We start from the raw sequence: 12,197 nt of genomic DNA, 5'->3' as shown, positions 1-12,197 counted from the left end.
TTTTTTCCCCCCAAATATATTTTTATTGATTTCAGAGAGGAAGGGAGAGGGAGAGATAGAAATATCAGTGATGAGAGAGAATCATGGATCAGCTACCCCCTGCACGCCCCCTACTGGGGACCAAGCACCCAACCCAGGCGTGTGCCCTAACCAGGAATTGAACCTTGACCTCCTGATTCATAGGTCGACACTTAACCACTCGCCACGTTGGTCAGGCCCTGGTCCTTTTGATGAAGTGGAAAAGAACCAAATTCTAACTCTGTATTAGCTTACTTTTGATCTTTAAAATTATTTCCTTAATTAAATTTATTATTCAGGAAAGTGCATGCTGGGCCTTCATTCTGAGGGGTTTTAAAGACTGGGCATCTTCAGGATGCCTTAGGGGAGGGTCGCAATAGAATTCTCTTTCTTATTTTTCCTTGGTTTCTTTATGGTGTGCGTTACAATTTTAACATCATACAGGATATAGTGTTGTGGGTTTTTTTTAAAATATATTTTTATTGATTTCAGAGAGGAAGGGCGAAGAAGAGATAGAAACATCAATGATGAAAGAGAATCATTGATTGGCTGCCTCTTGCATGCCCCCTACTGGGGATCGAGCCTGCAACCCGGGCATGTGCCCTTGACAGGAATCGAACCCAGGACCTTTCAGTCCCCAGGCCAATGCTCTATCCACTAAGCCAAACCAGCTAGAGCTAGGATATAGTTTTATAGCTTCTTTAAATTGTTATTTTGTGAGCCTTTTCCCATCGTTAGATTTTAGCAAAAATTGCTTTTTTTAATAGATGCTTAAAATTCCATCATATTTTAACCATCTCTTTCCCTGAGTATTTAGGTTGTTTTCAATTTTCACAATTATATAATAACATTTTAATTAAAATGCATTAACATAAATCTTCGGTTACATCTCCAAATATTTCCTTAATAAAAATGTGTATAATTAAAAAGGCATACACACTTAAGGTATTTCATCCAAACTGCCAAACAGTTATTCAATTTAAATTCTGTATTCCAAACGGATACAGGACTTTGAAGTCATTAGAAGATTCTACGATTGTGATGACTTAAAAAAATTATACAACAATTCAGCATTTCAGAAGGTGAGCATTGGCCATGAAGAGGAAGAGGTGCAAAGAAAATACCCATTAATTCAAGAAACAACAGTGCCCATTGTCACATATTTCCTCTCAGGATCTTACATTGGATTTTTTCCCGCACAGTTGCAATAATAATGATGTATATTCAAATTGTGTCCAACTTTTTCCATATTACAGGGCAGATGATTTCTGAGTGTAGTTGGCTGTATTATTTTTAAATGGAAGTGTCAAAGCCACCTGAGTAAATAATACACGCCCAGGCATAAATCATCCATAAAGGATGGAGGCCCCATGAAAAATACCTTCCCCCCAATCCATTCTAGTAATGATTCAGCTAGCCTTTCATAACTTTAGCTATGCAATTTCTTTCCCTAACCTCTCTCTTACCTTGCAACATTCCAAAGAGTAGTTCTTTTTGTTCTAAGTATTGTTCATGCGTTAGCACAAAGCATCCATTATATGGCCAGCCAACAGCAGTCTCTAGGAAACTTTCCATATTGACTCGACTATTTACTAGGGATGGTCCAGGACTAAGAGCTTTGCTGCGGGCAGAGGGACAGCAGTGGGGCTTACAAATCACGAGCAAGCCAAGCAGCAGTTGCCTTTGTTTTAAGGCAAGTTACTCTCTCTGCCAGGGCCAGGAGATAAGCCCCTGGTTAAACAAGCTTTGAAGAGTAAATAAAATGAGAGCCAAGGGTCTTTCTTGCTAACTTCCTGAAAGCTAGGTGTTGTTTCTCTTTGGAGCCAAGCTGCATTCCACAGTAAAAGGAAGAGGGGATGGGAGGCCACTACATGACTCTAGTTCTCATGTCCCTTTTATGCTGTTCTTTTGCCCAGTTTCCTGGTAAATATTGTTAACTCCAGGAAGACAAGTGCTGCCTCTTCCACACAAGCACAGAACCCAGCCAAGCTGAGCTGCTCAAGTTATGGTACATTTTTAGGCTGGGGCTAAAACATCGTAGGTAGGTACACAGTTCTGGCTGCAGCTGGTAATTTCGAGAGAAGGCAAGATGGCTAGAAGATGCTGACTTGTTTTCAGTCACAATTCATTATTACTACTCAGCCTCTTGGCCTGAAACTCAGCTCTCCAGCCTCAGTGAGCCTTTAGCCCAGCTCCTGGTGGCGTAGGTTCCCAGCACTTTAAAAATGTTTGCAGGAGGGAAGGAGTCATGAGCAAAAAAAAGTTTTATTAAAAAAAAAAAAAAAAAAAAAGACTGCACTGGACAGTTTGCTTAGTGGTTAGTGTTGGCCCGTGGACGGGATTCAGGGTTCCATTCCCAGTCAAGAGCACATATCTCAGTTGCAAGTTCACTCCCCAGCCTCAGTTGGGGTGAGAGTGGGAGGCAACCAATCGATGTGCCTCTCTCACATCAATGTTTCTTTCTCTCTCTCCCTCCCTTCCTCGCTCCCTCCCTCCCTCTCATCTTCTCTCCCTCTCTTTCTCCCTTTTACTCTCTCTAAAAATCAATGGAGAAAATATCCTTGGGTGAGGATGAACAAATAAATAAACTTTATTTTTACCAACTACAGTCCCCAGTAGTCATTTAGGAAATTCCTCTCCACATATTTGAAACACAACACATCCTTGCCCACTAATGGTCACCAATCACTCAGTATATCATTCTCCTCCGGTCCATGTGATAATGAGTCAAAGACCAGGGTCTGCAACAAGGCCGATTCTAATTCATTCTGATTTTAGAACCAGGAAGGGCAGGATGAGGACACTCAAAGCAGAAATCATCTGTGAGGTTGATTTTGTTTTTGTAGGGAGTTTATTTTTTGTTGTGTGGTGGTTGTTGTTTAATGTTAGCCTAAGCTTTTCAACGAGAAGAAACCCTCTAATCCAGCAATATTTTTCATGGATACTGAGCTTAAGGAAATAATCTAACAGGAGGGGAAAAGTTCTATACAAGAAATTGTTGACTGTAGTGTTATTCATCTTGCAAAACAGAAAACATAATGTTGTACACTTGAAATTTATGTAATGTTATTAACCAATGTTACTTTAATAAATTTAATTTTTAAAAAAGAAAACAATCTGAGTAACAATAGGGAAATGGTTAAGTGAATAATGGTATATAACCATTTCAAGAATAATTAAGTAGCAACATGCAAAAAAGGTTATGATATATTATTAAGTGAAAAAGAATTGAAGACGTGTTATTATGCAGGTGATGGAGCTGGAAATACCATCATTTTGCAACTGCTATATTCATCAGCAGATACTAAAGCCTATGAATCAAAAGTTGATGAGGAACAGGATGTTTACATAGTCTGAAATTAATTCCCCACAAATTTCTTATTAATTGTAAAGGGAAAAATAGCAACTTTATACTGGAGAACCTAGGGCAGTGATGGCAAACCTTTTGAACTTGATATGTCAGCATTTTGAAAAACCCTAACTTAACTCTAGTGCCATGTCACATATAGAAATTTTTTGATATTTGCAACCATAGTAAAACAAAGATTTATATTTTTAATATTTATTTTATATATTTAAATGCCATTTAACAAAGAAAAATCAACAAAAAAATGAGTTTGCGTGTCATAGGTTCACCATCATTGACCTAGGGGGACACCACCAAACTAAGTCATCAGAGTTAACACTTCCACTCCTGGTACAAACTGATATAATGTGCCTCTTCATACAATGCACTAAGAAGGACACGTTATTTCCATAGTTAATTCCTGCCAAGAATGTATAACCTCAACCAAACCATGAGGAAATCCCTTGCAAATCTTAACTAAGTCAAATTCTACATAATGAGTGACCCTGGATTGGATCCTGGACTACAGGAAAAATTACCCTAAAAAAGGACATTACTGGGACAATTGGTGAAATTGAAATATAGACTGTAGCCGAAACCGGTTTGGCTCAGCGGATGGAGCGTCGGCCTGCGGACTGAAGGGTCCCAGGTTCGATTCCGGTCAAGGGCATGTGCCTGGGTTGCGGGCATATCCCCAGTGGGAGATGTGCAGGAGGCAGCTGATCGATGTTTCTCTCTCATCGATGTTTCTGACTCTCTATCTCTCTCCCTTCCTCTCTGTAAAAAATCAATAAAATATATTTAAAAAAAAGAAAGAAAGAAAAGAAATATAGACTATAAATGAAAAAAGAGTATCACGTTAATGTTAAATTTCTTGATTTTGATAAATGTCCTTATTCTCAGGAATTCCACACTTAAGTATTTAGGGTAAGAGAAGTGTGATATAAGCAACTTAATCTCAAATGACTTGGGGGCGGGGGGTGGAATGAGTATACAAACAGAGAATAAAGAGGGGGTGGGGGAAACGAAAAAGCAAATCTGGTAAAATGTTAACCATGGGTTAATTGGGATGAAAGCTGCACAGGAGTTCTTTGTCCTATTCCTGTAACTTTTTGAAAATTTGAAATGATTTCAGAATAAAGTTACAAAAAACTATATCTGTGCAATGATTACAACTACAAGAATGTTGTATCCTTGCCAAAAGGTAGGAAAGGCTGCCTGACAATGAAAATATCTCATTTGAATGGGCCAGATGGTGGGTGACACTTTCTCCTCATTAAATAGAAGTGCCGATGTCAATTATGTTACTTGAGTCACACAAAAATTCAACAATAACCAAACAACCCTATGGGAAAAGTAATCATTCGGTAGCAAGTGGAGGGGCTTCTGAAGACATGAGACATACGGCTAAGTTACTCCTGGCGTTACCTGCTGCCCAAGGAGATGTATCCAGAGGTGACTCTAGAAATGGGTGGGTTTTTTTAGATCCCTATCATGCCCATTTCTGGGCAAAGACATACCTTCATAATAGCTTCGTTGATCAAGTTCTCGCTGATGATAGTGGCAGTTCCCAAGCTGGAGTTAGCAATCTTGGTGGCTGTCGTGTTCATTGGCTTTACAAGATGAGGTCTAAAGAGAAGGGAGAAAGGATCCTTAGCGCTTTCTGTAAGGGAAAGCTGAGAAACTGCCCATCTCAAAGATGGCAGCCAGCCAGAGAGACGAGGGCGGAGAGTGGTGACGCGCTGTTCACATCTCCGCTCTAACACATGCGAATGTTCCTGCAGAAAGGAGAGCAGTCAGCTCCGGGCAGCCAAATGCAAGCCAACAACACACACCCTTCGAGCCAGGTGTCCTGACATTCTCACAAGCCCCTTGTCCTCGTTCTCAACGTCAGGAGAACATTAAAGGCAGGCTCTTATTTTCTGGAGGCAACTAGAGCCTAGGACTCCACTGTGGGAGCCCTTGCAAAGCCTTCTGTTCTTCGGCAGTAAAGAAAGAGTTCGGAACAAACATGCCAGCTTCACACTGAGCGGTGGAACTTTAAAACGCTGCTTGGTTCTACCGCTCAATCTCAGTTGGCTTCGAGACCATTAAGATACTCATCACAGTGCATCTCTGCTATTTTAGAGCTCCAAATCTGTGCAGAATCATTCCTAAACTATTTTTGAAGACTACCACTACATTCTCGCTACAAACACAGGAGTGTCTCCAGGTGTTCCCACCACAGGAGACAGATAGCCCTTATAAAATGGGCCCTACCAGCAAAATAGGTGGGTTGCCCCATCAGAACATCTGTGCGGTTAGAAAGCCATAACCACCTCTGCAGGCAAAAAGCAGAGGGGACATTGCTCAAGTTTATGAAGACAATCTCCCCCGACTCTCACCTGTGCTTGGCTGACCCAGTTCCAGCTGAGACTGGATGTGTCTCCGAGGGTGAGACCCAGGCCTGAAGAAGCGGCTTCCTCTTGCCAGAATTTTCCACTTTACCAGGGAGGCCCTCTGCTGTTGCTTTTTTTTGAGATTCTGCTGTACTGGTGTGGGGAGTGTCAGAGTGTGGGTAGCTAGGGGAAGAGTGTGTGGCAGGAGAGGGCTCAGAAAAGGAGGGGCTGGAGAGAGGAGAATCCAGGGCCGGGTCAGGAGGCTGCCTTAGCCTCCCATTTCCCATCACTTTTGCCTCCTCGCCATCGCCAGGGCCTGGCAGCTGGGTGTCCAAGCGTGAGCTCTTGCCGAGACTTGGTTTAAGAATTCCTGAAGCTGTAGTGTGCTCTGAAGAAGCCCTGACAGCTGCTCCCGGTGCTCCCGACCTGAGCTCACGCAGGCTGTCTGCGGGCACTGCCGACCCACCTGCCTCGCCACTCGGCGCCTTCTCAGGATGGGCAGGTGACCTGCTCGGGGAAGAAGCTCCTCCTCCCAGAGCTGCCACTTTCGCTGCCTCTCTGTCATCTTCCACCTCGTCCACTCTTTCATCGTCCGATGTCACTTCAGGAATGGAAGGAAGGGTTAAGTCCAGATCAGCCGTGACTGGAGATTTAACATCTGAGGCAGACTGAAGGTCACCCAGGGGATCAGACAACAGGCCTTCGTGATCACTGGCTTTGCTCTGATTTTGAGCCAGAAGGGTATCGTCTCCCTCCATGCCTTGCCCCGAGCTGGCTTCACTCCCTGGGCCTTCTGAGTCACTGTCCTCATGGGAGGGGGGCAGCAGGTGACTGGCCATGGCAGCTGGCACACCGGAATTCAGCGGCCGGGGCTCAGTCACAGCCTCCCCCTCGGAGTCTTCTGCGTGGGGACGCTCAGCAGGCTCTCTGTCACACACGTCGCCGGCGGCAGCCCCTTCACGCCCCAGCTCCTGGGGATGGCTTTCGTCCTCTCCGACCAGCCCAGGGGACTTCTCCGCCTCCTCTTCCCTAAACAGCTGCTCAGAAAATGACACGTGCTTCTTGATCTTCCTTGGGCCCTCACTGTCATTCAGACCCATCTCCTCATGCCTTCGCACGGCGGAGTTAAGTGGGAGGACCGGTTCTCCCATTCGAAGAGGGGGTACCGCCTGTTTGATTGTGGCAGTCATTTCCCCACCCCGCACTCTGTCCTCCTCAAAAAACCCAGACCGACTCTCCAAGTCTGTCCTTACCCCCATTGGAGGCTTCCCAGCCGGGCCTCCCGTCCTGCCGCTTCTCGCTGAAAGGGCCAATGTTACTTCTCGGGCCCCTTCTGACGAAGGGGGGTAGTCTTGTTGCTTTTTGGGGGGAAACCTCGGAGGTTCTTCTGGCTGCCCCGTTTCAGGCTGCTTCGGGGGACACTGTGCTGAGTCATCGCCACCGGTATCCTTCTCTGTGTCCGCCTCCTTCGGGGGACACTGTGCTGAGTCATCGCCACTGGTATCCTTCTCTGTGTCCGCCTCCTTCGGGGGACACTGTGCTGAGTCATCGCCACTGGTATCCTTCTCTGTGTCCGCCTCCTTCGGGGGACACTGTGCTGAGTCATCGCCACTGGTATCCTTCTCTGTGTCCGCCTCCTTCGGGGGACACTGTGCTGAGTCATCGCCACTGGTATCCTTCTCTGTGTCCGCCTCCTTCGGGGCACACTGTGCTGAGTCATCGCCACCGGTATCCTTCTCTGTGTCCGTCTCGCTGGTCTTCCCCGCTGGAGCCTCCTCCGTCCCTTTCCACACCACCGTGGGTGGCTGTTTGGGAAGTGAGCCCCGGGCACAAGAAACAGCGCTTGGAACTTGTGTTAAACTCTCCTTTTGCACCTCTGCGTCAAGGGGCACCGATGGTTCCTCAGCACCAGCCTGGCCCTGCTCGGTGGAAGGCCAGCTTGTGATAGGCGTGGATGTAGAAATGGGAGCTGCAAGGGGCGGGGAGAAAGCAGAGAAGACAGAAGGAGATTCTGAGGACTGTGTCTCTGCCTCACGCCCCAACTCAGGAGAGACAGGTGTCTGAGCGGGACTGGAAGGGAGAGCAGGAAAAAAGGGAAGGGAGTCAGGGGGAGGAGGAAGCCTGGCTGTGGGTTGAACCTCTGGAGACACTTCCAGTCTGCAAAAAGGACAAAATAAAATCTGCCGGTCAGTTGCAGATGCTGCATGAGAGGCGAAAAAACATGTAAAAGTAAAGTCGTCCAAAGGGGAGAACTTACTGATAAGTGTGGGGCAGTACCTTAAGAAGTTAAAAAAGGAACACACCAATACTTAATGTACAAAAGGGACACTTCATCACCGAGCACACCTGCCACACAAAGGGCTTTGCAACAGGAACAGAAAGATCCAGGTAAAGCGACAGCCCACAGTTGTTGTTTTTATATTTTTATTGATTTCAGAGAGGAAGGGCGAGGGAAGAGAGAGATAGAAACATCAATGATGAGAATCATTGATCAGCTGCCTCTTCCATGCCTCTTACTGGGGATCGAGCCCACAACCCAGGTATGTGCCCTTGACCAGAATTGAACCGGGACCCTTCCATCCACAGGTCAACGCTCTATCCATTGAGCCAAACCAGGTTGGGCAGCCCACAGTTCCTTTTGGTGACACACAGAAAGCATCTAGAAAGTTCAAAGCAGTAAAAGATCCACCACAGGGCAACACGCACACATTTTGAAGAGCAACCGTCTCTGCATGTCTGTGTGAGTCTGTGTGTGACTGTGTGAAATCACAGTAAGCAGAATCTCAAATACAAGCCTCTCCCAACCCAGACCACAGAAACACTGCGAGTGAATGAGTCATGCTGACAAGCAGAAACCCCCAGGCTCTTGCAACAAGATGCAGAGTAAACACGCAGAGAACTGTCACAGGAGTGTGACCAAGGGTCTCTCATGACAGCAAAGTGTGCAAGGAGGAGAGATAACATCAGCCTCGAAGGGAGAGGTGTGAAGAACTTACACCCAGTCCTGCACATACCACAACCGAAACCTGGTGTCCTCAACATGCAACACTCAGAATCTGCTACACCCACGGCATTCCCCTGGGTCTGCATATCACACACGAAGGGCCAAGACTCACCGAGGTTTCACGGCTTTGGTCTGGGGCGCCCTGGCAGAGGTAACAGGTGGTGTCCGTTCAGACTTGGGCTCTGGGTCAGCCGCCGGTTCTGCGCTCTGCCCTTCTTCAAAGGGGTTCAGGGATTTTCCCCGTCCGGAGAAGGCGGCCATCGTATCCTTCTCAGATCTCTTCCCAAGACCCTCAGCAGGCCCCGGCCCGTCCTCCCTCAGCGGGCCCTCCTGCTCCTTCCCAGGGGTGGAAGCAGGGCTTTCGCCTTCACTGCCCTTGGCCGCATCCTTCTTTCCTGTCACCAGAGACAGCAAAGAGGACTTCTTGTTCTCATGCTTCTTGCTCTCTTTGGATTCTTTCACGGCCTCCAACTTCGCTGGAGCTGTGTTTTCCCTAATGTCCCCGCTGACCGGCGGCCAGGAGGGCGGCAGGGTCGTGGATTTCGGAGAGTTCTTTGTGGAAGGCTCAGAGAGCCACTTGTCAGGAGACACGGCACCCCCGTCCCCAGGTTCCTTCCAGGACCGAGGAGACAGGTTTTCCGTGGAGGAGAACAAGTGCTTCTTCCTGAAGCCCTGCGGGGACGGGGAAGAGGAGGTGCTGTCCTTCGCCTCAGACTTGCCTTCTGGCTGCTCCACATAAACATGGTTCCCGTTGATACAGACATTAGAGCGGGAGAGCGAGTCGTTCTTGGACCGAAGGCCGCCAAGAAAAGAGAGCCCTTCCTTCTTGGGAAGGGTGAGGTTGACCTGGTTCAGTTGCTTGGGATCTGCGCTTGCTGTTCTCTTGTGAGACATGACTGTGGGAAGGAAAACAAAGGCAAAAGGGAATAAGAAGTTAAACGACTGGCCCACAACTGGAGGGAGGGGGATTTTCGGTGCCTGAATACATTCTCGGTTGTCACAGGTAGAGGCCAGGATGCTCCCAAAGATCATACAATGCATGGGACAGTTCCCCACCCCCACCCCCAACAAAGAATGATCTGGCCCAAACTATGAGCAGTGCTAAGGTTGAGAAACCCTGCATTTAATCCATGAAAAGGGCAGCACTTTTGGTAGAGTTAACAGAATCTGGCCAACAGTAGGGATTTGATCATTGAAATTGCAGTTCAAAATACACAGTTAATTCAGACTAAAGGGAACTGGATTTTCCTCAGCTTTCATTATGGATTTATCCCATGAGGTTTAGTACAATAATAGTGCAATAAAAACCTGATGAATTAATGAAATGTCACTAATGTTCCATGGTTTAACCTTAAATTTTAAAAAACAAAAACCTGCCCAGCTGGTGTGGCTCAGTAGTTGACATTGACCTATGAACCAGGAGGTCACAGTTTGATTCCCAGTCAGGGCACATGCCCAGGTTGTGGGCTCGATCCCCAGTAGGGGGCGTGCAGGAGACAGATGATCAATGATTCTCTCTCATCACTGATGTTTCTATCTCTCTCTCCCTCTCTCTTCCTCTCTGAAATCAATACAAATATATATTCTTTAAAAACACAAAACAAACCTGGATGCACTCATTTTGTTCAATCTAGACCAGTAGTTCTCAACCTTCCTAATGCCGCGACTCTTTAATATAGTTCATGTTGTGGTGACCCCCAACCATAAAATTATTTTCGTTGCTACTTCATAACTGTAATTTTGCTACTGTTATGAATCGTAATGTAAATATCTGATATGCAGGATGTATTTTCATTGTTACAAATTGAACATAATTAAAGCATAGTGATTAATCACAAAAACAATATGTAATTATATATGTGTTTTCCGATGGTCTTAGGCGACCCCTGTGAAAGGGTCTTTCGACCCCCATAGGGGTCACGCCCCACAGGTTGAGAACCACTGATCTAGATGCTTGTATTAATGTACATCAGTTATAGAACCAGACATTTTGGAAAAAGAATTTATACATTCTTAGAAACCAGAGGGGTTAGAAATAGAGAAGGCTTCCTGACCAAGATAATCCATCATTACCACCACCACCACCATCAGTTTAGTAACTGAGAATCTCAATTAAAATCTTTCTCGTAAGATTGGTGTGTTTTTTCTCTCTAAAGCAAAGTAAGTTAAGCTGAGAGGAAGAGGCCAAGTAAGAAGGAGGAGGGAACTCACTGTCTGAGGCAGAGGAGGACTCATCCTCGTTGTCATCATCCTCCCACCGGGACTGAAACTCCCCAGGACGCAGCAGCACTTTGTCTGACTTTGGAGTAGGCAGGACAGACATGGACTGGGAAAGTGGTGTTTTCTGCAAGTTAGACTTGGAAAACAAGGTCTTGATCTTTGACTTCTTTTTCTTGTCTTTCGAAGGTGACTCATCGTCGCTGTCGACAGAGGGTGATGTGCTGGGGAGGATGGCTGAAGCGGTGTCTGATGCACTATCCTTATTCTTCCCCCTGATCTTGTCCTTCAGTTTCCCAAATGGATTCCGAGACTTGTCTTTCACGGACAGGTCAAACATGCTAGCAGTCATGTTGTTTCTCATAAATTGGATGTCAACCTCGATTTCTCCTCGCTCTTTATCCTTCTTTCCTGGTTTGGATTTCAAGGTGTACCACCTACAAGGAGAAGGCTGAGAGGTTAGCTTTGAACTGAAGAGCCTAAGACAACGTTCACAATCCCTACTAACTGGCCCCTCCTCTCCGCTGTTACCAACCACTTATACAAACATATTCTTATGCTCTCTTCTTTGGGGAGTAAAGGGTGGGGGAGGGGATAAAGACAGAACTTGTCGTTTTATTTTTGAGAAGCCACCCACTAGGCAAAGATAGGATCTGATTCTGTACTCAGTGTAGCATCACCTAAAATCTTCTTGAGTCAATAAAGTGCTATGTTTAAAAATAAAATAACCACTCCAACAAATCATTTCCAATGACCTGTATTTTCCTGCAATAGGGTAAAAATGCAAAGATCATACACACATAGTTAAGAAGGTAGAATGCAAATTTACAAGTAAATCTGAGAAAAGCAAGCGTTTGTAGAACAGTCCCTGGTAGGGAGTAATTGAAAATATAAGACAGTAAATATATATATATAGATTCCACTTATATGAGGCATGTGGAGTAGTAAAATTCATAGAGACAGAAAGGAGAATGCTGGTCACCAAGAGTTGGGAGAAGGAGTGAATGAAGAGTTAGTGTTTAATGGGGACACAGTTTGCCTGACCAGTGTGGCTCAGTGATTTATCCCATGAGGTTTAGTACAATAATAGTTCAATAAATACCTGATGAATTAATGAAAGAGCATCAGTCTGTGCACCAAAGGATTGTGGGTTTGACTCCTGGTCAAGGGCACATATCTGGGTTGTAAGTTCAACATGTGCAGGAGGCAATCAATCAATGTGTCTCACATCAAT

General features: G+C 45.7%; 1 protein-coding gene and 1 long non-coding RNA gene across 5 annotated transcripts in view; both read right to left on the bottom strand.

Annotated features, from left to right (window-relative positions):
* Positions 1–12,197, bottom strand: part of RAB11FIP1 (RAB11 family interacting protein 1) — a 38,340-nt gene that overhangs the window by 11,013 nt on the left and 15,130 nt on the right. For 3 of the 4 annotated variants that reach the window (XM_059685391.1, XM_059685389.1, XM_059685390.1), the window contains exons 2-5: positions 10,958–11,400; positions 8,859–9,642; positions 5,749–7,899; positions 4,885–4,993 (exon numbers count right to left, since the gene is read on the bottom strand). In XM_059685391.1, coding sequence (XP_059541374.1) covers positions 4,885–4,993; positions 5,749–7,899; positions 8,859–9,642; positions 10,958–11,400 — 3,487 coding nt within the window. The remainder of the gene's footprint in view (positions 1–4,884; positions 4,994–5,748; positions 7,900–8,858; positions 9,643–10,957; positions 11,401–12,197) is intronic. The other variant, XM_059685392.1, reaches the window with a different exon arrangement.
* LOC132228650 (uncharacterized) lies at positions 2,297–3,956 on the bottom strand. The gene is made up of 2 exons (XR_009451394.1): positions 3,665–3,956; positions 2,297–3,440 (listed from the first exon to the last, which is right to left on the bottom strand). It is a non-coding gene; the product is annotated as an uncharacterized LOC132228650 (long non-coding RNA).

The sequence above is a fragment of the Myotis daubentonii genome, chromosome 2 (assembly GCF_963259705.1).
Source record: "Myotis daubentonii chromosome 2, mMyoDau2.1, whole genome shotgun sequence".
Classification (NCBI taxonomy): domain Eukaryota; kingdom Metazoa; phylum Chordata; class Mammalia; order Chiroptera; family Vespertilionidae; genus Myotis; species Myotis daubentonii.
The sequence above is the reverse complement of the archived record's forward strand: the minus strand, read 5'-3'. Positions and strand labels throughout refer to the sequence as shown.